The 26,432-nt window shown below is 31.8% G+C and overlaps 1 protein-coding gene across 1 annotated transcript in view; it reads left to right on the forward strand.

The window, feature by feature from the left end:
* The first annotated feature begins 6,747 nt into the window (after positions 1-6,747).
* The window catches only part of LOC121130056 (uncharacterized), an 81,062-nt gene continuing 61,377 nt past the window's right edge, over positions 6,748-26,432 (forward strand). The window contains exons 1-3 of the mRNA XM_040725752.2: positions 6,748-7,018; positions 11,928-12,101; positions 25,548-25,687. Coding sequence (XP_040581686.2) covers positions 6,800-7,018; positions 11,928-12,101; positions 25,548-25,687 — 533 coding nt within the window. The 5' untranslated portion in view covers positions 6,748-6,799. The remainder of the gene's footprint in view (positions 7,019-11,927; positions 12,102-25,547; positions 25,688-26,432) is intronic.

The following is a 26,432-nucleotide window of genomic DNA, read 5'->3' on the forward strand; positions in this document are numbered from 1 at the left end:
TCAAAATTATAATCCAAATATATAATTTGACATTTAATTTTTTTTTAAATACAAAACTATTTACATGAATTAAATTGTTTGGAAAAAAAAATTCAAAAACCCATAGTTATTCTCTAAAAACTAAATTTTTTGTAAAAAAAAAATCCAGAACTGTTTACGAAATAAAAAATAAACAATTAATTTTTTCCAAAATACACAGCTATTTAAAAAAAATTAAATTTTTTGGAACATGCACTTACAAAAAATAAAAATGTTCTCCAAAAAATACATATTTTAGAAAAAATTTAATAAATAAAATTTTGTCAAAAAAGATTCAAATATTCAATTTTTTGAAGAAAAATGCATAGTTTTTTACAGAAAATTAAATTATTTAAAAAAATTTCAAAAATTAAAAATCCAAAACTGCTCCCAAATAAAGAAATTTTATTTTTAAACCACAGCTATTTACAAAAAATTAATTTATTTTGAGAAAATTTCCAAATTCCACAAGTTTTCACAAAAAAAAATAAAAAATTTTATAAAAAAAATACATTTTTTGCAAAAAATTAAATAAATAAATTTTTTAAGCAATTAAATGTCAATAATGAAATTTTTTGAAAAAAAGATTCAAAAATTAAATGTCTAGATGAAAAAATTTCAAAATAAATAGCTTTTCACTGAAATTTAAATTATTCGAAAAAAAAATTAGTTTATTAGAAAAAAAAATATTAAATTTTTCTAGTAAAAACAAAATTCGTTATTCATTTATTTTTGGGTGGGAAGGGGGGATTTTACCTTAAAAGAAAATGGACTGATTCTATTAAAAAGACCTTATGGTGTCCATTATTATTTTCTTTTTATCAAACAAATATTCTTAAAATATGGTTTCCCGGCATAAAGCTGAAAAACAAAAGAGAGGAAGGAAGAAACACAGAGCATACAAAATGTCGAACACTAAGTACGTAAAATTGAACTAATTTCCTGGAAAAGAGGAACCTAACCTTGATATCCCCCCCATGGAAGCTATGGTAAAAAAAAACCATGACAATTTTTGACACAATTATAGCCCTGCCTATCTAAAACATGTTCCCAAAGTTTCATATTCATAAGAGTTGGGCAATTTTTCTTATTCTTGATCAAGTATATTTTTCTTTAAATCAAATTTGAGGTTATAAGAAGTTTAAATATTGTACTTTAGACTACATTTTTGAATCTTCACACATCAACATAGCTCAATACAAAATTTCAAGAGGTAAGCTCTTTTGTATACAAAAATATGCAAGAATCAGTAGCGTCTGTTGATATGAAATTAAAGGAACACTGAAGATTTTAGTCTAATAAACCACTGGGGCGTGTATCCATATCTCATGAACGACTCAGGTTTATGTACTGAAATTAGGAACATTTAATCTACTAAATGAATTTGAGCTTGTATGCCAAAAATCATTCAAATCTAATTAAGGTCGGGTGACATTTATTTTGTTCCATTTGACTTGGAAATACCGGGCCACGTTTTGCCTTTCCAAATATACTCCTAGTTTACTAAACTATAGCTAAAATAGGGATTTTCTCACTACATATTTATTACCTTTGTCTTTTTTTTAATATGAGTCATCCAAAGGCAGAGAGACAATTAAAGATATAACCCTTGTTATAGGTTGTGCCAAAATGATTGAGACAGGTTTGTTTGGAGGGAAATGAGAAGAGTTGGCTACAAATTTCTACCAGCATATTTATTCTGGAAAAACATTCCATAGTTATTCAGAGACTAAATACCTAATGCATACATACCACATTTGCACGTGTTTTTCTATTCGTCCCCGAACATGGAGACTCACAATTTTCGCTCGTACTATTTGCTACGCCAGAAACTGGGCAAAACAGTGTCTGAGATCCACATCGACCTCACTATCGTTTACCCTGATGCCTCTCCTAGTCATGCAACTATCCTTCAGTGGGTTGGTAAGATCCAAGATGGCACCTTTAAGCTCGAGAAAGGTGTCTTATCAGGACACCCCTGGGAGGCAAGGACAACAAACAATATCGTCCCGACAAGTACCTGGTAAAGAACAAACTCCGATTTAGCGTTTGAGAGGTCTCAGCTGAGCGTTCCATACCACCCACAGTCGTTTTCAGAATATTGACTAATGAGACCTTCTCAGCGTCTGGATACCTCATTCTCTCTCTCTGTCCAACAAGGATGAGCGAGTGATGGGGCAGTTCTTAAATCAGAGAAATTGGAATCGATCAAAACAGAGTACCTAGAGCCCAGATCTCAAACTCTGTGACCGATTTCTCTTCTGTAAGCATCTGCTCCGGTATTACGGTTTTGATAGCCATGAAGATTTCACACGCAACGTGTGAAATCTTCATGGCTATCAAAACCGAAATGTATATATATTTGCAATGTGGGACCTCTGCAGGCTAGGGATCTGTTTATAATGAGTGAGACTAGATAGTTTAAACTTATATTATACTTTTACTAAAATGGGAATCGAACTACAGGGAAACATTGCTCTAACCTCAAGTTTTTTAACCGGTTTGAACTCCCTAGTTCCAAAAAAATAAATGAGCCTTTATAATCTATCAATGATGCCAAATCACTGACAAATTATAAAAAAGTTAATTAAATTCATTATATAAAGTATGTTTTAAAAAAAAATCTATTTTTACACTATTAGTAAACACTAGTATTAAATGAGGCTCCAGGTTCTCTTAAGACTAAGGCTGTTTTCAAGAGAACAAGTTACTTTTTTTTTTAATATAAAGTATTTTAACAATAAAGCAAATCAATATAATTAAATATTATACGGATTGAACATAAATTAAGCTAGGTATAAAATATTAGAAAACAAAGGAGAGAAGTGGGTCCTTGATTAAAGTAACTCTGTAGATATCAAAGGGCCTATCGATCCGTTTTCCCATCTTTTTCTCTATCAGAAGATTGGGTTTAGTCTTTGTTTACAAACGTTGACATGTCCTTCCATCATTTGTGAAGCCACGCATTGACTCTACTCTTCACGATACAATACTATCGAGCCATCCAGAATAGGTTTATTATTAATTTTTCCCCCCGTAAATAACTCATTGGATCCCCTTAATAATAGATTTGATTTTAAAGGTGTCTTTGAAGAGAGGTGAAAATTATACAAGCCAATCTGTAGGCTAAAGATTAACTATATACAGGGGTGTTCGGGGGCTTATAGTTGTTTTTTATCCAAAAATTGTTATTATTTTTTTTTTTCTAATTTCAAAAATCTATAGTTATTTATATAAAATGTTTCAAATATTGAATTTTTTCGATTTTTTTTTTAAATCCACAGTTTTTCACCAAACTAAAAATGTATTATAAATAAAAATCAAAAATCCGTAGTTATTTACAAAAAATTATTTTTTTGGAAATCAGTTTCAAAAACCCAGAGCGATTTGTAAAAAAAAAAACTTATGATGAAATTTCAAATATTTTGGAAAAAAAATTCAAAAAAGCTATTCACAAAAAAAATTTAATTTAAAAAAATAAATATATACAGGGTGCGTGGACAAAATCTGCCGCTTCAAAAAACAACAACTTCAAGCTTATTTTATAATATTTATTGATAAAATAAAAACGAATATCTTTATTAGGATAGAGAGCAGCTATATATTCAATGTAGCCACCGTCTGCGGCCAAACCCCGTTCAATGGGGCTACGAAACCGAGAACAGGCATTTTGGCTCTATGCTGTTCCTATCTAACTGGATTTCTCCTTGAGGCAGGTAATGAGAGACTGCTTGGTGTTATGGGAGGAGCGGTTGGTCATCTTCTCAACGCAGGACAAGACAGAGTAGTCCAACGGGTTCAAATCCGGTGATGAGGGAGGCCAAGAGGAGAAGGACACGAACGCAAAAGCATTGCTTTTCAGCCATTCTTGCGTCCGCATAGCTTTGTGGGCCGGAGCCTATTCCTGCTGCCACATCCACGTCCTGTTTCGAAGATGTAGGGTGGCATGACATGACCCTCACTTGACACGTCCCCAAGGACCATGACAGTGGCCGGAAACTTGGTGTTCATGACCCTGGGTACGTCTCGGACAGTCCTGGTGCTCTTCTCCTCCTTATTCTTCCTGTCAACAATGTCCCTCGGGTCCGATGACTCCTCCAGCTGCTTCCTGAGACTTCTGACCCTTCTAACTGGCATTGACAGAAGGCCAGAGATGCCAGCATTGCTTAGTTTCATGTGATCACTAAGCATAATCTGAATAGCAGCGCACCTACGATCTCTCTCATTGAACATAATGACTTTTCTTGTGCACTTAAAATGATGCTATTGCTACAATTTGGTATTAAATAACTGAAGCCTATGATCCAGGAAAAATTTTAACACCAAAAACAGACAGATCAGACATCAGCTGGCGGAGTAATGTCGTCTTTAAAATGCAGCAGATTTTGTCCACGACGCACCCTGTATATGTCTATTTCAAATAAACTGATCCCAACATATAGAAAACAAATTATCAATTTAAAAGATCAAAATTTATTATAATTAACGTGATATCACAAATTGTTATTAAAGGTATGACAAATATTATCATTGATATCCAGACATGGAGATCGAGAGAAAAAATAAGGTATCAATATTCGAATTATAAAATTATAGAAGTTATTAAAACTTTGGAATTCATCATTTCTATTTAATGTTTTTTCCTATCTAGGACACTTAAATATTTTATTTGTATCTATGAGTATCTTTTCATTTATATTCATTTATTTTTAAGTCTATGGAGAGGTTACGTGGTATAAATTAAATTATCTTGCGTACTTTTACATACTACAATTAATTATTGTTACCAATTTTTACCCCTACTTTTGTTTAAAATTTTTCATCCTAACCCACCAAAAAAAAATCTTATAAGAATCAAAAGTTACTTGATTTGTGGTGGAGTCTGCAGCCCCTCCCGCCTCATCCTGCAGATAACCCTTTTGTACTGTTTTAGGACAAGGGATTATAGCGTTTTTATCAGTGTTAATATCTTGGGACAACTGTAAAATATATAAAAGAGGTCTCCAACAACTTTGTTTTGCAGAAGTGACATTCTCTATTATCCTTTGCTTGGATTTGAGACGTGCTTCGCTAATCTCTGTCTGAGCCATTTGCCTTATAGATTACAGAATTGATGTATACCAATCCGGGTTTAATCCATTTTAACTTGGTTTGGAAGGTCTCAATAAAGTTTTTTTTATTTTCAGATTACTTAGGCGATGAAGAAAGGAATGAATGAACTTTTCCCCTCCGGGTTATTTCTATAAGGAGCCCCTTGTATTCAGCATCAGTTTGAAGCTTCTCAGTTCTGTTGCTATATTTAGGAGTTGAAAAAGTTTCTATGTTGATTAACTTTAATTACAAAACTGTCAATGAAATTTTTTAATGTGTACAGAGTGAGGACTAAAACATTATACTCCTGTTCCAGGCCGTCTAGCCTGAGGCTTAAAAATCTGACAATTTTGTACTTGGCACCATTCCAAAGAGCTTACAAAAAGCTACCAATTTGATGTGTTTTTGTTTTTGTGAACTCAACAATGCCCGAGCAACAAACCAAACGGCAGAGAGTGTGCGATCTCCTACGTGTACAAGTTTGATCTCAGGAAAGAAGATATTCACAGTGGACGCTGTTATGTACAGTAGAAATGATGGCTTCTTGGCTGAATCAAGAGCTCAAGTAGAGAAAACATTTAGGACCAAACTAGGACAAGGCACAACTATGTATTTAATCAAGACTTCCATCCGGCACACAAGTACAAGAAGGTTCAGAATTTCTGCAGAGAGAACATGGCTGTTTTCTGACTAGTAGACTTCTATTCATCATTATCACTCGACGTGAACCCCCTGGACTCTTTGGTGTGTCTTAGAAGCCAAGAAGACGAACAATACTTCTAACTTTAATGTGAAGGCCCTGAAGGCCTTGATCACGGAGGAGCGCAACAACTTATCCTCGGACTTAATGAAGGACAGCTTAGCTTCTCTTCGTCCCCGTATTGAAGCCATAATTCATAATGGAGGTGGAGAAATTTAATAGAAAGTCTAGAAAAAATTGTTGAACTCCGAACTTTTGCTTCAAAAGTTTGCCATAAAAATGATACAAAATATTTAGAAGTAAAAACGGCTATTGATTTTTTTTTAAATTCATGAGTCATCCCCTTAAGCTTTAAGCATACTTTAAACTTCTTTTATTACGCCATGTATTAATCGTGAGATATTGTTCACAAAAGACATCCAGTGAAAAACTCTCCGAACGGTTTACTTAATACAATACAAAGACATTTTGTATCCTAAAATAACTTTTTAGAATACCTTAGGGGCCCCCATGCACTTTCTCAGATACCACCCAGGTTGGGAACCACTGTTCTAGATTGTTTAAATGCGAAAGTACCACATATATTCTATTAACATCTGTCTAATATACATGCGTCAATATCCTTCAAGACACACACAAAAGCAAAAAAAAAAGAAAAATATTCGCATTCCTCAGACGAAGCGCTAATTTGAGCGCTTCGTCTTAGACATTAAACATAAAGCAACTTGATTTTAAAACCTTAAAACACAGCGTCGCTTTTTGCAGTTTCTAAATAAGTGCATTTACCGCCATGTTTGGTTTTTTTTTTCTTCTCTCGCACTGTTGCCTTTCTCTTTGTCTATCGGGGAAAAAGCGCGCTATTTCCCCTCTTACATTTTCCTCGTCTTTTATTTTCCCAAGATTATTTCCCATTTATTTTCAAATCCACAACTCATTCGCTCTAGCCCTTCGCAAGAGGTAGGTCAGACTGGAAAATCAAACTTCTTTTCCATGTTGGCTATTCTACTCTGTTTATTCATATCAACAAAGATTGGAGAAGCTTTCACTTGTAGAAATGGATCTTTTATTAGAGTGGATGCCTTGAGGCATCCATTTGGAATATTAAGCACTCCAAGATTTGACAAAGGATTGCTACCTCTTCCCCTAGAATGTGGCTGGGTATTTGACAACTCTGCCCTTCAAAAGCGAATGGATATTTATTTTACACAGGTAATTACATTATTTAGTATAAATTTACAATTTAAAAGGCACTCAAAGAAAATATGAATAGTTTAAGAACCTTTTCGCTCTAATTTTGCCCAAAAAGCTTTAAATACGGTATTTTCTTCTCTAAAGCACAATTAAACGTACTCAATCTATTGAGTAAAACACAAATTTTAGACAAAAAACATGGATTTTTGATTTGTTCAAAAATATAGTCTCATTTTAAGACCTTTTCAACTCTAATTCCGACAAAAAACAAGCTTCAAATGTAGTATTTTCTTCTCTCAAATACCTTTAAACGTGCTCAATGTAATGATTGAAACACATATTTCAAACAATAAACATATATTTTTGATTTTTTTCAAAATATATGCTCATTTTAAGATCTTTTAAACTCTAATTCTGGCAAAAAAGCTTTAAATGGTCTATTTTCTTATCTTAAATAATGTTAAGTTAGTGATTGAAACACAAAATTGAGACGAAAAATATGTATTTTTGATTTGTTCAAAAATAAATGCTCATTTTAAGACCTTTATAACTCTAATTCTGCTATAAAGAAAAGAACTTACAATGTGGTATTTTTTTCGCCCAAATACGGGTAAGTGTGCTCAATTTGATGATTCAAACACAAATTTGAGACAAAAAACATGTATTTTGTATTTGTTCAAAAATAGAGTCTCATTTTAAGACCTTTTAAACTCTAATTCCGACAAAAACAAGCTTCAAATGTGGTATTTTCTTGTCTCAAATACCTTTAAACGTGCTCAATGTAATGATTGAAACACAAAATTGAGACGAAAAACATGTAATTTTGGTTTGTTCAAAAATAAATGCTCATTTTAAGACCTTTTCAACTCTAATTCTGCTATAAAGAAATGAACTTACAATGTGGTATTTTTTCGCCCAAATACGGGTTAAGTGTGCTCAATTTGATGATTCAAACACAAATTTGAGACAAAAAATATGGATTTTTTATTTGTTTAAAAATATAGTCGCATTTTAAGACCCTTTAAACTCTAATTCTGTCAGCAAAAAGAAGCTTTAAATGCGTTTTTTGTTGTATCAAATACCCTTTAACGTGTTCAATTTAATAATTGAAACACAAATTTCATATCAAAAGCATGTATTTTTGATTTTATTCAAAATATATGCTCATTTTAAGAACTTTTAAATTCTAATTCGTCCAAAAAGCTTTAAATGTTCTATTTTCTTGGCTCAAATATCGTAAGTGTTCTCAATTTAATGATTGAAACACAAAATTGAGACTAAAAACATGTATTTTGAATTTTTCAAAATATAGTCTCATTTTAGGACCTTTTAAACTCTAATTCTGCCAAAAAAAAAGCTTTAAATTTAACACAAATTTCATACCAAAAACATGTATTTTGAGTATTTCAAAATATATACTCATTTTAAGACCTTATAAACTCTAATTCGGCCAAAAAAGCTTAAAATGTGGTATTTTTTAACTCAAATACCGTTAACTGTCTCAATTTACTGATTGAAACACAAATTTCATACCCAAAATCTGTATTTTGAATATTTCAAAATTTATACTCCTTTTAAGACCTTTTAAAGTCTAATTCGGCCAAAAAAGCTTAAAATGTGGTATTTTTTAACTCAAATACCGTTAAGTGTCTCAATTTAATGATTGAGACACAAATTTGATACTTAAAACATGTATTCGATTTTTTTGAAAGAAACATGTACATTTAAGAGATTTTAAACTCTAATTCTGCAAAAAAAAAAAAAAAATCATCAAATGCTGTATTTTCTTATCTAAAATACTTATTTAACGTGCTCAAGGTCCAATATTGAATTATTAAAGTACGAACCTTCAACGAAAAGCATGTATTTTGAAAAATTTAAACTCATTTGAAGCCTTTTTTTACTTTAATTCTGCCAAAAAAAGCTTTAAATTCCGTATCTTATTGTCTCAAATACTTTTAAACTTGCTCAAAGTGCAATATTGAATGAATAAAAAACGAAGTTTGAACTAAAATATATATTTTTGCGGAAAAATTATGTTTGTTTTAAGCCTAAAGAAATCTAATTTGGAAAGGATATATTTTATTTGTATGAAGTCCCATGAATCGGTATATGCTCATTAAACTGCTTTTAACTGGTTTTCCTTTGGAGATTCCTTAAAATAAGAGCAATAATCTAGTTTTTTTTTTCGTAAATCCTCGGATTAATTCACCATGGGTGTTATTCACGCATTAGGAAAGGGTATTCGATTCTCATTGAGTCCAGAATATACCATCATGTCCGTTACTACCAGATCAAGGGAGTTTTCCCACCTATGTAGGGATACGAATCCGCCATTGCAATAACCCTCGTTTATTAAAAAATAAAATATTTATTTGGTTTGAGGACATACAGTCCATAATTTTCCATCATTTGACTTAATAGTAATTAAAAATACCCACTGCTTTAGAGAGTAGATATATAGAGCCCTGTTAAGGCTTATTTGTATATATAAGTCATATTCTTAAAAGTCCCAAATTATTTATATTTCGATAAGATGGGCTTCTTTTATAGGCTTTGTTGGTTTCTTCATATTTGGTTAGAGCAGGTTCTACACTATTTTTAAATATGTATATCTTTCAACAAGTGCAAGAAAGTAACTTTTTTAATCCATTACAGGCAATAATTATTTAGGACAGTTAGAAACAATTCGGGAACATATTTCATTTATTTATTAATGAAATAAGATAATTATTTTTATAGAAAAAATCTCTAAAGATCCCGGAGAACCCGTATAAGATCCGGTTAATTAATTAACCTATTGCCAGTATCTCAACCATTAAGAAGAATGAAGATATATATGATTTGGAGATATATTTTTTAGCAAATTATTGGATTCAAATTTGAAAAATTATTAACTGTATAGACCAATTAAATAATCGAGGGCACCCCCCTTCCCTTCATTTAATTATCCCTCCATAGGTAGCTGTTATTGCATCTAAGATATCAACTCTCCCTTATATGCGTTTGTTATATTTAGAAACGTTATCAGGAAATGGGAGTTTTATATAACTCTTTTTAACTCTATTCTACCCTTTTGCCTAAGAAAAATGAGTCTATATGAAGCTATCTCTAAAATTTCGTCGACAGTGAGAAATCTACATTCTGGTTGTTTTTTTTTAAATTAATAAAAAAATAAAAAATAGTCGAAAATGCGATTATCATCAATCACAATAATCAATAAGGTTGTCACGATATTTATTTTCCTACAGCACACTAGCCCGCTAGAGCATGACTAGTAAAAAACCAACTGGGCAAGTTCGGAGTGGCCTGTATGTAGCCCGTATGGCTACGTAATGCTCTAAGTTAAATATCGCATCTATATTGGTGCGCAAGATATCTATGCTGCTACTTTGGCGTACTTTATTGGACAAACGCGATCACTTAGGTAGCTGAGTTTTATATGTAAGATAGCTTGTTCCAACTTGCACCAGTTAGAAAAAAATGGAATCAATTGATGAATTGGTTGTTCTAAATATTTGGAAAAGGCACAGAGCCCTCATTGGTATCCGGAGCGAAACATAACAATTGTTCAAACTCTGGTACTTATTGAGACGTTTTTTCGCCAGGTTATGAGGGAATTTGAGGCCTATATAGGTGAAAATGAGACAACCTCAATGCAGGCTGAGGTCAAAGGTAGATGTGACTGTCAACAAAGGGCACGTTTTGCCTTACCTTGTGTTCCCCCAAGACTTGAGGATCAACACAAATGCTTACTTAGACGTGTTAGATAACAAATTGAAGCTTTTGATCGACGTAGTTGCAAACGAAAGGCACTACATGTAGTAGAAGGTCTCAGTTCCTTGACCCACCAAAAAAAAAAGAAGTCTTAAATGGTTTCAAGACCATTTTAGTGTTGGTCTCCAAATGGTTTCAAGACCATTTTTAATGGAATTCCAGGATTTTACCTTTCAACAGAATGTTGGTCTCATCAAACTATCAGAATATGGTTTTATTTTTTAATTTAATATTCGGTTTGAATCCGATGGATTTTTAAAAGGCAATTTTGAGTTCAGGTAATAAGTATTACCTTCTGTCAATTTAGAAGATGAAATACGCCATCGGTGGAAAATTCTTTTATTGTGACGAGAGATGCCACTCTAAATTCCCTCTTAAAAATTCCCAAAAAATAATAATAGTTTACAGAATATCTATACAAATTGACATTTACCTGGAATCAGTTATATTTTTTATTTTTCTTCATCTTAAATAACATATGCTGAGAAGTGTATAGGATCTATTTTTGTATGAACTGTAAGCCAATATTTGTATCTTTGATGAACATGTTCAAATTTTGATAATCAGTTCGGACATGATTTCCCGTTCTTTTTTATATATTATTTAACCGTAGTTAAAATCATACCAATAGAGAACGAATTGAAAAAAAATAAACGATAAGTAAATTCTTTCGGAATTTTCATAAAATAAAGGGGGTAGGTTGCGTTGAATACATACTATAATAATATTCCGAAGGAAAAATAATTAACTTTTCCTGATTTTCTAAGTAATAATATAGACTAATATAAAAAAGCAATTTTGATTTAAGGGCTTAAAACATGTTTATATATGCTTCATATTCAAAATAAGTGATTAAATGACGAATACAAACGATTTAATTCGTTTCTCCGGAATATTAATCTAATATATATTCACGCAACCTTACCAGCATATTTTATAAAACTTCATAATAAATATTAAAAACTAAATTAAGCTGAAATACCAATAATAATTGTGGGGTTCACCCTGCGGGCATTCCAAGGCCTTTATCTTGTCGTATTGTCTATAATCCTTTCTCCACTTTGTGAAAAATCCTTATAGTTTGATTTTGTATTGAACCGCAACATATATGAGTTATTCAACATTTATAATTATTGTTTTTTTTTTGCAGTATTATTTAAGTGGAAACTACCTCAGAATTTACACAAATACGGGTTTAAATGCATCGTCCAATTGGTTCACTCGGTCCTCATTGAGTGTCACGTCTACAGCTTCAATCATTTATATACACCTCAAATTGAAGACTGATAATTTAAATGAATTGCACATTCGATCTCCTGATGGGGTGAGTATTACAAATTGCACGTTTATTCTTTATGTCAATTTTAAGACTTCGAAATTGAAAGTCATGTGTGTGTTGCCATTGTGTGGACATTACTGATGAACGTTGTGGGTTTTTTTAGAAGCCTTAGGTTCCAGATCTTTTAAATTCAACAATAAGCTTACTCCCAACATTTGATATTATTTGACCACTTCCTTTTCCAAAGTTATTTCAAGAATCCACAGCTATTGAGTAATTAAATTATTTGGAAAAAAATTAAAAAGGTCACAGCTGTTCACAAGAAAAATAGATTTTTTTGAAATTTTTTTTTTTTTTTTAAATTAATTTTTTTGGAAATGTTGATATATTTTTTTAGGTTGGCAGGGGGGGGGGGCTACAGACCCACTCCCTGGGGACGCAAACATTTTCCATGTCATTTGGGAATATTTGTAATTGAAAGTCATACGTTTTATGCTATTAAGGGGGACATTTGTGATTCAGAGGTTTTTAATTTTTTTAAATACTCAAGTCACAGATCTGGTGAATTCTGTAACCTGGCCTCTAACATTTTATCTTAATTTCATAATACTTTTTGAAAATAATTCAAAAATCCACAGCAATATTACAAAAAATTAAATATTTTGGAAAAAAATTTCAAAAGTCAACAACTGTTCCCAACCAATTTCAAATATTAAATTTTTTCGAAATTAATTTCAAAAATCCACAGCTATTCACAAAAAAATTAGATAACTATCCATAAAAAATTTCAAAAGTCCACAGCTGAAACAAAAATCGAAGTATTAAATTTAAATTTATATAATTTCAATTCAAAAATTTGAAAAGCAATTTAAAAATCTATAGTTATATAAGAAAAATTAAATTTTTTAGACAAAAATTTCAAAAGTCCTCATGCATTCAAAAATTAAATTACAAATATTAAATTTTTTGGAAAAAAATGCAAAAATCCATAGCTATTCTCAGAAAATAAAATGTAGGATCAAACATCCAAATTAATAAATATCTGATATATCAAAAGTCTAAAAATAATCCTCGAACCTTTTTAGATAATATTATATTTTTTCATATCTTTTCATCTCCAAAACATTTGTCACATTTTAAACTTGCTTACTCATCATTTTAAGAATAAATTAATTTACTTTGCCACGCTTTGATTAAATGCAAAATAAAATAACAAATGCTTGAATCTTAATTTAGTGGTTTCTGCCTAGAGATAAAACGGGAGTTGGGTCAGTATCCGAAATACTCAAGTACTGTATAGGTAAACTTGTATTATCCAAGAGATCCGCGTGATTTTTCAGATTTTTAAAAGCTGATAGTTTTACTTAAGCCTATTTATTGAAAAAAAAATATACATTAGTTCGATAGAGATCCGAGTGATTTTTCAGATTTTTAAAAGCTGATAGTCTTACTTAAGCCTAGTTATTGAAAAAATATATTAGTTCGATGTTTGGTGAAGTATCGGACAAAATAAAAATACACATCTTTGCCCGCTACTCCACTAAAGATTGATCTATGGACTCAACGACAAACGAATCCATCAATTGGGAAGATTCCATAGAGCAATGAAGCATCACTCTACTTTCCTTGTGTTTTTAATATTGATTGGTTGGAGTCAAAGGAATCCCTTATAACTCTGGTAACTCCTATCAACTACTATTAATGAATAATAAGGATTTTATTTTTGAAAAAATTAGCTAAATACACACTAATTTTAGGACTTTTCCCTGTTTCTTTTAACAAAATAAGTTGGGATATATTAATAAGTTAACGACGAGTACAATGTCATTATAAAAATAACTAATAAATATGTTTTAAAAGTAATGATATTGAGTTATAATTTGTTTGGAATGAGTACAATGTAACTTTCGAGACAGTTATCCATTTTTTTAATTTCTTTTTTGGGAGGATTAAAGCCTATACAAGAATAAATATTTGCAACATAGTTTTGTAAATTGATTATTTTCTCTTTCAAAAAATGAGGGCCAAGACAACCTTGGGTTCAGGGGCTATGGTCCAAATTCTTTTATATTGAGTCTCAAGTCTTTGAGCACACGTACGGGTCCTTTTTGTTGAGCTCATTTCAGGTCCATAATTATTTATTTGAAGGCTTTGTTTAAAATCCATTCATGAATCAGTACTGTTTAGGATATTTTTTATTTTTTTGTGTCAATATGTTTATTGTAAATTCTTAGAAAGTGGAGACCATGCCTTGTTTTGTAGCCACTTTGAGGCAACATATGAGTCTAAAGTAATCAGTACGGGTTGTGCACATGAAAGACACAGATTAAACCTGAGGATTTAGTGTGGAGTTATATGTCCTTGTTGGACTAAGAGTATCATTGGGGATCTACATTTGACAGATACGGTGTGGGATTTGTATTTATTTTCTTAACTTTCATAGCTCTTTGCTGCTAATCTTATAAAAAGGTCATGAAAGCTTAACTAACAATCATTTTTGTATATATTAGATCAGAAGGTTTGGTAAGTCCTTAGTCTACAATCTTTGAAAAGTGCATCCCTTATTTGAGAAGCCGTGTGCAAAGTCTCTATTCTTCTCAACACCAGACTCTCAAGCACATCCAAATAGTTTTTTTGTTATTTTTTTAAAATTTTATCCCATAAATAACTTTTTGGATCCCCGTAATAATAGATTACTTTTTAAAGGGGTCTTTAAAGAGAGGTAAAGTTGGCATTTGCCAATCTGAAGGCTCCATAGTGACCTTATAGTGTTTTAAGACAAGAGTTTTTATCACGGATCCTATCTTAGGATACTAGATATAACTTATTATATGATATTGTTATTCAAAAAAATTTGAAATTTAACTATGTAATTTTGATACTTTTTCTCCAAAAAAGTTAATGTATGAATATTTAAAGAAAAAAAAAAGTTATATTATAAATTAAATTTTTGAAATTTTTTCTCCAAAAAATAATTTTTTTTGAAAACAACTTGGATTTTTGACTCTTTTTTGTAAAAAAATTGTAGATTTGAAATTTTTTCCCAAAACAAAGCCCCCCCTAAAAAAATTTATCTATAATCCTGTGGACCCCAATGATAGCAAAATGGTATTTTTCAACTATTATTTAAAATATTAAATAGTTAGAATTTGCATTGGGTTTTTTTAATCGTCCCATCACTAGGCCATACCAAATCCTTCTTCAAATACGGTTAGCATATAATTTTTCAATTTTTTTAACATACCGGCTAGTCATATGATTTACAATTCTAGTGAAATTGCAAAAAAAAATATAATTCATTTTAAATGTCGTAAACGTATTAAAGATAAAACTATTTGGAGTACCTACATAAAAAATAGACTTTTATTTAATTGGAATATGAAAAATTATTATTATTTTTTTTTTTTGTGTAGGAGCCTTATTTTTTCAGAAATACATTAATGAATTAGGACTTTTAGATCTTTACAAACTAGAGTTGCGTGGACTTGAGTAAAGCTGATCAATTAGAAAATAAATCTACTCCTCATTCATGGATTTACCAGAGGTAGTTCCAGCCATTGCTTGGAGTTTTTAGGCGTCAAAGAACAGACAAAAAGACAAAGTATGATTTAAAAATACAAGGGTTGTTTAAAAAGTGCGTGCAAAGTCCAAGAGATTACACATCTGGCATATATGGAGGTTATGTTTAGTTAATAGTTAATCTCTTGGTTTACCCGGAAATCCTTGGCCGAAAAGGAAGTGGGAAATGACATTGAGAATGGATAGTGTTAATTCTTCATAATGTTTAGAGCAGGGGTTGGGTAACTTTTGGTAGTAGGTATTACCCCCAAAAAGAACTTATAGTAAAATTAATTTACCCCAAACTAGTACAGGGGCGTCCACAGGCTAATAATTTTTTTGATGGAAGGCAGGGGTTGGTGTAATAAAATATACCAATTAAAGTATGATAATTTTTTTAAGGGGAAAGGGCTTGATTTTAAAAATATCCTTCGCTATTTACAAAAAAATTATTTGTTGGAAAATGATATCAAAAATTAAAAAATCCATAGTTATTTTTAATTTCAAAAATAAATGGGTATTAAAAAAAATTATATATTATTGGAAAAAAATTTCAAATATTAAACTATTGGGAATAAAATCTAAAAATTTAATTTCAATTATTAAACTTTTGGGGAAAAAAGTTAGAAAATTATAGTTAGTCCCAAAAAATTTCAAAAATCCTTAGCTATTAAAAAAAAAAAAAATACAAATATTAAATTTTTGCTTTAATTTATAATTTGCCGGATTGACGAAGAAAAATTATTGTAAAAAGAATGTTTCCTTATTTCTTGAGGGGGTTTGGTGTTAAAAAAATCCATAGCTATTCAAATAAAATTAAATTTGTAAGAAAAAAAAATTTCAAATTTAATTTTTCTTTTTTTTAAATTCAAAAACCCATAGCTTTTCACATAAAATTATATTTTTTGGAAAAAAAATTCCAAATTATTTTTTACTTTTAAATTTCAAAAATTTATAGTATATAAAAAAAATTCAAAAATTATATTTGATATATTGAACTTTTCGAAAATAAAGTTCAAAAATTAAATTTTTGGAAAAAATTTCAAAATTGTTATAACGTTTTAATTTTAAAAATCTATAGTTATGCAAAAAAAAAATTAATTTCTTGGGAAAAAAGTTTTTAATTTCTTGGGAAAAAAAGTTTGAAAAATTAAATTTTTTGGAAAAAAATTTCAATATTGTTATTTATTTTAAATTTCAAAAATCTATAGTTATGGAAAAAAATAATAAAAAAAAAATTTTTATTAAACTTTTGAGAAAAAAAGTACAAAAATCTATAGCTATTTGTAAAAATTTCAAATATTAAATTTTTTGCTTTGCTGCATAATTTGCCCGAATAACAAAGACTAATTACATTAAAAAGCAAAAATTCCTTTGGAGGGGGCAGGGGCTACAACCCTTCCCCCACCCCTCACTTCTGATTTGAGTCCACTTATCACTACTTATTTCTTCTCAAACACATTAAAGAAATAAAATTTTTAAATTCAAACAAATTAAACTAAGGTATTCTTGTGTGTGTTGCATATGTAATTAGAGATTCATTCCAAAGATCTTCGTGATTGTTGTTGTTGTTGCTTTTTGCTCAATTCATTCAAGATAAATGAGAAACTGTATATTATACATATATATAAATATATTATTGTTCAATAATAAATAAAAGATAAACAAAACGAGTGTCTGGAAAGAAAACAGAAAAAAAAAATATATATATAGGCAGAGACTCGTAGTACATCAAGAAGTTTATATTTTAATCTTTGTGTGAGCTCAATTATGTTTACTTCCTTCAAAAGATAAGAAGAATAGTAACGGATATTAAGAGAAAGAGTTGTTGGGCCTTGGCATTATTTTCCCTCCTTTTTTTGTAGTAGTTATTTGATTCTATGCACGGAGTGTAAAAGAGAAAAAAATTATAGAATTATAAAAATGATCCTTACTAAGTTGACCTGATTTTTGTCTTCAAACATAGATAAAAGGATATTCCTTTCTTCTAACAAAATTTGTCAAATCAAAGATCCCTGAAGAATAGTTTAAAAGAATCAGCAGACATATACATCCATGCGAGGTGTGTAAGACCAACTAAAAAGATGGTATGTCAAAGAAGAATGGAAGACGAGGAAAGTATGGACAGTGATGCGGGTCGCTAACATTTTGAGAGTGTTACAAAAAGAAACGGAAAATCAACATGGTAAACTTAACAATTGAAATAATTTTTGGGCTTATGACGTTACATTAAATCAGCTACACGCAGCTGCGACAAGAGGGATAGGGAGAAGGAAATAAATAAGGACATGGTGAAGAATTACTCCGATGTGGATTCATCACTTATTTTTCTTTCATGTACTAGTGATTACTTGCTACTTAGATGTTCTCTCTAAGAATCAATCAAAAATCAAAATGTTAGCCCTAACAATTGAAGAAGTTATTGGAGTAATGTTCATTACATTTTATGCAATCAGCTACAAGCAGTTGTGACAAGGGAGAAGGGAATTATTCTGAAGTCAATCCTCAACTCTGAGTCGAAGTAGGGACTTACAATTATCCCTCTGCAATACATGAATGGAGTAGAAAAGGAAGTCAACTCCTCAGAAATTAAATAATAACAGTTTAGAAAAAGAAAAAAGCAATTGGTTTCCAAAACAAATAAAAAATGGCCAAAAAAAGAACCAATTAGCATAACTGGTCGTGATATACATCCTGGTTCGAGCAGGAATCTTAAGTTGTATCCCAATGTTTTCAATAACGTAGTCAATGCGTCTCCACTGAAGAGTTTGTCGGCCCAAGCAAGCCATACATCAACATTCAGAGGAAACCCCGTAGACTTATCCACACAAATATCGATGCACTGAAGGCTACTCTTAGAGTAATGGGCCTTTATATCCCAGGACTAAATCAAAGCTGTGAGCAAGAGATCGGAGATTGTCCGTGCATCCAATATGGACTTTATTGAGTAAATAATATTCCTGTTGGTCCTGACTTGAACATATATTTATTTATATAAAAATGATCAATTCCATGTTGTGTGTAAATTTTTTTGTTACACCCAGTAACTTCTTATTTATGTATTTTACAGTATGTGAGTGTTATCAACACTCCATAATATCATCACCTATGGTAAAACTAACAATAAATCGTTTGCAAAAGAGGTATCTACGCTCCGTACAATGGAAATATGTATATGGGTAACTGACAACAGTTATATCATATAATTAATTGATAACACTTACGATGTGAAAGTCTCTTTTCAAATGATTAAAGTGATTCTAAATTAATTAAAAAACGATTCCTTTTATCAGATTTATATAGCTATAGACATAGTTAAAAATAATTGGATCTGCCAGTAAGGATCGTGGTCACTCTGACAATTTGAAGCATTTTTGCGAGAAGAACAGAAGTTTTCTGAAATTAGCTAAGGAGTATGACTGCAGATTAGTTGGGAAGTTATAAGTGAGAGTCTTCATTGGCCTCGGAGTGTAATTGAGGATCAATTCCTACATATATCATTGCTAGATACAAAACTGTGTTTGTGCTTATATCCTTCATATCATAACTGCTTCCAGCTAATTTAATGAAACGTAATGATAACTATGTTGCTATTCTCCCAAATATTCTTCAAATTGTCAGGGAAACCAAATCACACACTAAATAATATAAAAACATAACAAGCAATCCCTCGATAAAACGATCATACCCCCGGACAATTGTTTTTAAAGTAGTTATATACCTAGTTCAATTTGACAATTTATATTCGACAATATCAATAACATGGTCACAGGAATTCCTGCTCATTATTGGTATTTTCAATGACAAAGCACAATATCTTACTGCAGAGGAGAAAAATATTTATCTTAGATTTTATCAAAGAATTGGTCCTCCACATACCAATTTATTACCAATAAGGGAGTTGGCACTCAAAAGACCAAAATATATTCCCAATTTTCTACCCTTTTTCTTATTTGCCTTGTAGGCAATCCTAACCAAATTGATGCCCTTCAGGTATAAATGTTTTTCACCTCCATATTTAGAGAAAGAAATTCAATTAAAACAGATATAAAAGGCACTCTACAAACGCATGCAAAGTAGTATTAAAAAAAATTTCAACAGTCTTTACAAGGATCGTAATAAGCAATACAGTTAGCAGAAATCTAGACTTGAGTCGTAATTTTTTTTTGATTCGACAGCTTCATACAAAGAATTCCCGATCGTGTTAGCCCAAGACTCTGATGGTTTCAACTTCCTGATGGAATTCTGACATATTTTGTACGATATATCGCCATATAAAGACGAAATCCTCATCTTGAAGTGTCAGGGCCCTGTATGTAAATGACGTCTTGCAGATTTTGTAGAGGGAACCCGATATTTTCCAATATTTAACAGGGAGTTTTGTGCAGTTCAAGTCGTGAACAGTAATTATGGAATCAGTTGTTTATTCCATTTCCAAGTCCCTAGGATTTTCTATACTCTTGAAAAATATCTTTTGCATGTGGGTTTTGTCTCACAATATCTACTGTTGACGTAGAATCAAAGACAGGAACCCCTTCCCATATATCTCAGAGCTAAGCATAATCCAAGTATATATACAGTCGATCTCCATTCAAGATCGGGTTTATTGGAGATATCGATTAAAATTTATAAATATATTTTGAGTAAAAATCTGCTTAAGAGTACCGATCCACCCACAAGATATTTTCTAAGTCTTTTAAGACCCAGAATATAAGACTTGTGAAAGAGACGCAAAATCAATTTTCTCTCCTCTTTGATTGCCAAATCTGCCAATAATAATGGTAGAGCTGATTCCTTTTGTACAGGACTAAAGGAATTATAAATGTATTGTAAAAGTCAACACGCGTCTGGAGATTCAAACTTTGACGAAAAGAGATTGTTTTATGAGAGTGGCTTTTTCTATTTGGCAATCGGAACAGCTAACAGTTAATCTAATACAATGTCGTGACAGCCCAGCTGCACTTTTTCCCAACCATTCTTCAAATATGGGCAGGCTTACCAGAGAAAATGTCTTACATTTCTTTTATTTTTACATACTCAGAGATAATAATTTTTCCAAGTCTCATAATTCTTCAATTGAAAGAAAGTTTGTCTGTAGAGAGATGCAGGTGATTAAATGGGTAATATATGTATATTTGAGTGTTGACCTTTCTATGAAGTACCTACTCATAAAATAATTAACAAAACAGCAATAATAAGATTATTATAGGGAATTGAATAAAAGGTCCAGTTTCAATGTAGTCGAATCCATCATGATGTGACTGTTAGACAGGGTTTGACTGTATTTTATTCAGTCTCCTTCGATATTGTTTTCATATATTTGAGTAGTTAGACATTTTAAAACGTCACTTCCTAATGAGAGCAAAATGATAAATTGTTGGTTTTTACAATATCTACGTTTTATATATTTATATGGATGAATTTTAATAAGCACTTATTTTTATTAATAATTTCTCTTAATGACTCTTTCTTAATTTTATTTCATTATCGTAATAATAATTATTATTAATAAAACGGAATTTATTCAGGGATAAACCATTAATTTATATGTCAAGACGTTTCTGTATGTTTTTTTGGTGGCTCTTCATTCATTTGATGTTTGTTTGAGTGCTTATTTTTTTAGCAAAAACAGTCAAACAAAATACTTGTATACACTTCATGCTAGAAACATGGAAAAAATATGTTAGAGTGTTGAATAGAGAGAGGGAAAGGGGCTTAATAGGGGACGGGGATCCGGTAAGATGATTTGAAAACGGGTGTCCCGTTCCCCGAGACTTTAAATGAGGGCAAAATGTGTATAATCCGGGGTACAAAATGTGAAATCCATTTTGTGTAGGAAAGAATTAATGCCACACTCATGAGTTTCATGTAGACTTTGAGGACGGTCAAAGGTATAAACTAAGTGGGGAGACAAACACCACGTGATCAATATTTGTACAAAGTAGCTTTCGTAGTGATACTTTTTTGCCCGATAGGGGGAGTTGAGTATACTTGAATATTACTTTATAATCTGAGATTCAATTAAATATTAAATACCGGTATGTCCTCTCATGAGGTTTCATTCAGTTACCTGCGAGAAGCTACATATGAGATAACTGGAATACACACAAACCCTACTCAGTATCTAGAGAAAAAAAGTACTCTCTAACTCATCAGTCATAACGAGTGATAAAAACCCAGTGTATTTTTTTAACTCACCCATATTTTTTTATTTTTTGGGGGGGGAATTATAATCTGAGGGATAAAATTTTCTTTTCTTCAGCTGTTGTCATTATTATTTAATTCCTGAGCATTGAACTTCCTTTTTTATCACATTCAAATATATTCAAAACCTGGTTGAGCCTTTGTGTGTGTCCATGAAAGACAGACAGTATCCTTGAGGGTTTATTGCAGATTTATGAGTGTATGTCCTTGTTGGCCTCTGAGTAGAATTGAGATCAACATCGAAGTAATTCTTGCATTTGTTCTTCCTTCTTTCCCCTCCCTCGTCACAGCTGATTATGGGTCATTTAACTGATGTCAATTTCTATCATTTTGGGGATCTTAAAAAAATCTAAAAATCAACGTGGTAACCATGCCATCTAGCGGTTGCATTTTGAACTACCACTTTTTTGACGTCTGACAACAGTAGTAACATTCTCATTGTGCCTAATATTTTTTAAAAGGTCTCCGGTTTACGAAACGCTCGAAGAAAATTGGGAAATACTGAAGACTAACTTCCAACATGGAGAGTCTTTTAACGAAACTGCAAGAAATAAAGCGCCTTCCAGGCAGTTTGTGGATACATTTGTGAAGTGTGTGCGCAAAACTGGTTCGTTAATGGATAAAACAAGGCGTTCCCGTGTTCGTCTAGTGCGCTCAGTCTAAAACATTGCTGCTGTTGCCGAAAGCGAAAAAACGAGAAAAAGAGCAAGGAGCTGCCGTTACGGTCAATGGTGAGCGCTATCGGGCCATATTGGAAGATTTTTTGTTTCCCCAAATGGAAAAGGAAGACATCGACGACATTTGGTTCCAACAGGATGGCGCTACGTACCACACAGCCAACGTTAAAGTGGATCTTTGACAATAGCAGTCAAAACGTGGAAGATTTTTTGTTTCCCCAAATGGAAAAGGAAGACATCGACGACCTTTGGTTCCAACAGGATATACCACGTACCACACAGCCAACGTTAGAGTGGATCTTTTGTGCACTGTCTTCGACAATAGCAGTCAAAACGTTTCATTAGACCTTCTACAATCAGTTGTGGGAGGAGGAGAGGAGAAGGAATTAAACATGTATATTGGCAATAATGACTCCAATACCATTTCTCCATTCTACTCCGAGTCCAACAAAGGACTTAAAACTCCTCAGTGTTACTCCCCGTCATTCATGAGCAAACACGTGTGTAGTTAACCTTTATAGTTTATACGTATAATATGTTCACTCCTCAAGAATGAAGGAATAATGAGAACAGCTATAGAATATGGAAAGCAAATATTCAGGAAGCAGGAACAATGACATGATGCATCACTGAGTCAACTGGAATCCTTATGAGAACCATCTAAAAGATATTTATCCTGGTGACTCCGGGGTCTCATAAGGTGATTAAAACGAATGAAAAAGGAGAAAGAGGACGTCATGAAAATAATTCCCAATAATTTTTTGCTCCCCAAACCTTGAAATATTCTACAGAAAGAGCCAACATGCAGGCTCAGTTCAAGCCCCCCCGCCCCCCTAAAAAAAGTTAATGACGCCACTGGCGATAACTATGTAAAAGTGGGGCCCCTATGGCTCCGACGCCAACTGCGGACATCACTTCGACAGACAAAGAAATAAACACAAAATGGAGGAATCTATTTTTTATCTGATTAGAAATCCGCAACTAATTAGTAAGTTGTTCAAATAAATTTTACAAAGAGGAAATTTATACTTTTTCAATAGTGGAAAGGACCACATATTTTTACATGGCTGTATCTACACGCAGGGGATATTCATGAAGGAACATGTAAGTAGGTATATGTATATACCTATAAGTCCGAACTTCATATTAAGTTTTTGAAATAATGAGTATTGGGAGGGTATAGGTATTAAATTATTATTCTTCACTCACGGAATGAGAGTTATTCAAGCTTCGTCTCATATTGAACATATATATATATTTATTTTTTTTCAGCTTTCTTTAATCAACAAAAAAGCAAGAATATATAAACATAGTCAAAATATAAAACAAGAATATAGAAGGGGGAAAAAGGACTATAATTTGTAAAATTATTTAGCGCAGGATATCAATTATGCAAATTTATAATTTTAACTCTTACATTAACTATGCTCAAAAGCTAGCTCAGGTGAGGGGTAAAAAGAATATGAAAAGAACTCAATTTGTACTTCATAAATTAAAGAAGCAAAAACAAACAAATTATTAATTATCAATGGTGGTGTTTTTCTTCTCAAAAGATGTACACTTGCAATTTATACAGGGTGCGTCTTCTATTTATCAACTCATACGATTGATTTTTTTAAATGGATTTTATCCTAAACGAATCGTAAAATTTTGATAAAAACAAATGCTAAATGAAAGCTAAATAATAAAAAAATCTTATTAAATAAAGTCACCCTTGGTGTTAATAACAGCCTCCGCTCAACCTCGGAAATGCGAGCAGGTTTTGATAACTTTTGGCAGATTCCGGAATTTTTTCAAGCTTTGTGATGCTATAAAATCTGTTGTTGTGTCACTCAACTCTAATGTGTCGTCCACTCAAAGAAGCCCATTGGGGTTGAGGTCCAGCGAGCTTTGAGGCTAAACACTGTGTCCAAAAAGTAAAAAAAAAAAAAAAATCGTACTGCCTGGTCATTGTTTTCTTAGGCTTTGCAACATAGTCCTGTGCATCACGGATCGCAATAAGGCAACTCTGCCTTTTCCACGATTGTGGAATGAATACTTTGTTGAGCGATGTCATTTTTTTTAATTGACGCCAATCACTTCTGGCTAGCCTCCAAAACAACAAACAAGCAACACCTGTGTATGCAGAGCTGTGGCTAATGCTAAAAAATCGTTGCTAAACAATGGTTGCATTCATTTTTGGAGTAATTAAGTCAAGAATTTAGTCAAATCGATTGAAATATTAAATTGATCCACTACAGGGCAGTTTTGGAATAATTTGTAATTCGTCAAAGTTGTTACATATATTTGTAATATTGTTTCCATAAAAGTGATGGGTCGATTCCAAAACCACATTTGCCGATGTCAATTCTACATCTGATTCCAACATTTTTTATAACAGTACCACGGAAGGTCTTTAAAAAATAATTTACGGTTTATCATATTTCTACTTACCTAAAACAGTCACTGGTTCGAGTGGAAACCAGTGCACTTGCGTACTTTTAGGAAGTCGACCGATGTTCCAAGACTACAACAATCGATATCCAAGTAATTCCAACCTACATTATTGATAAAATCGGAGTGGGGTATGTTTGTTTATTTCCGTCATCTCATAGCTGTTTACAACTAATTTAATGACACCTCATAACAGTTAAGCTGATCTTCGTCCAAACATGCTTCAAATTCTCAGGATTACCACGTTTCTTTTCGATTTCTTTTCTTAACATACTAGCGTTTCATATTATTTGAATCTCTGATAAAAGCACTATTAGTGAGTCTAACGGGTAAACATATAATGTACAATGTTAGCGTCTCATATATGAGACAATATTATTAACATAGCAATGGTTGTACCAATAGTAAGACTTTAAAACACGTTTCTGTACGTTCAGTTTGAGTTCCATTTATTTCTTCTGAGTTGTCAAACATACTTTTATAATAAATTACTTTATTAGGATATTTTATAGAATTATAAGACTAAAGGCATTAATTCACAAGATTTGAAAACCCTGATATATCAATATCATGTATAATTTTGCGTGTATCTAATTTATGCCTTCTTTTTTTTTAACAGATTGCATCTACTGCCAATGGATTCAACATCACCTACGAATTTTCATTCCCATTTACTGGAATCCGAAAGTCATCTTGTTCCTTCCTAGACTGCAACCTGAATGGAGAATGTTTTGTACACTTTGATGACTCCACTATACGGTAAGTAACATAGATCCTACAAACTGAATTATTAACACGTGGTTCACGCACAAATTGCGGGCTGACTGCAAAGTTTGACCCGCAATTTCATTTCATACGGACTACAAAAAAAATTAATAACAAAAGTATTTATAAAAAAAAGCATTATCGCTTTGATTTTATGCTTTTATGGCTAAAATGGCATGCACATAATGCACTCAGGAGGGAGTGAAACAATTGCCACAATTTTTCTAAGTTATATCCACATTTTTTGATCCCAACCCTTCAGAGCAACCAATATTATCTCCACACAAAATAATTCAATTGTAAACTTAATCCAACGACCAATTTTAGTGTTCCTTGTTTGGGTCCTTTATTTATATGTATTATGGCCCCCCTTTTTTTGGAATTGTCCATCTGGCCAAAGATGTAGAGAGCCTCGAGGATTTGTTGCTGAGATATAATTTTAAGTTCTTGTTGGACTCAGAAAAGAATGTTAATTTTGGGTGTATGATTTTTTTTTAACCATGCCAAAAATACACACGATTTTCATCACTACCTAAAAAACTCAATAAGAATGAATGACAACTCTTCAAACAAAGCTTTCCTTCTATCATCCTTGCTTCTCTAAATGTCTCACACTGGTATTTTGTATGATGACGGGATATTCAAAAATTGCTTACCAATTTTAAATTAAAGTCCATGTTTTCATTAGTGTGGTACAGTGGTGGATCTCTTCCCCTGCATTTTGACCAACAACCAAAAA

This window comes from Lepeophtheirus salmonis, chromosome Z (genome assembly GCF_016086655.4).
Source record: "Lepeophtheirus salmonis chromosome Z, UVic_Lsal_1.4, whole genome shotgun sequence".
In the NCBI taxonomy this organism is placed as follows: Eukaryota; Metazoa; Arthropoda; class Copepoda; order Siphonostomatoida; family Caligidae; genus Lepeophtheirus; species Lepeophtheirus salmonis.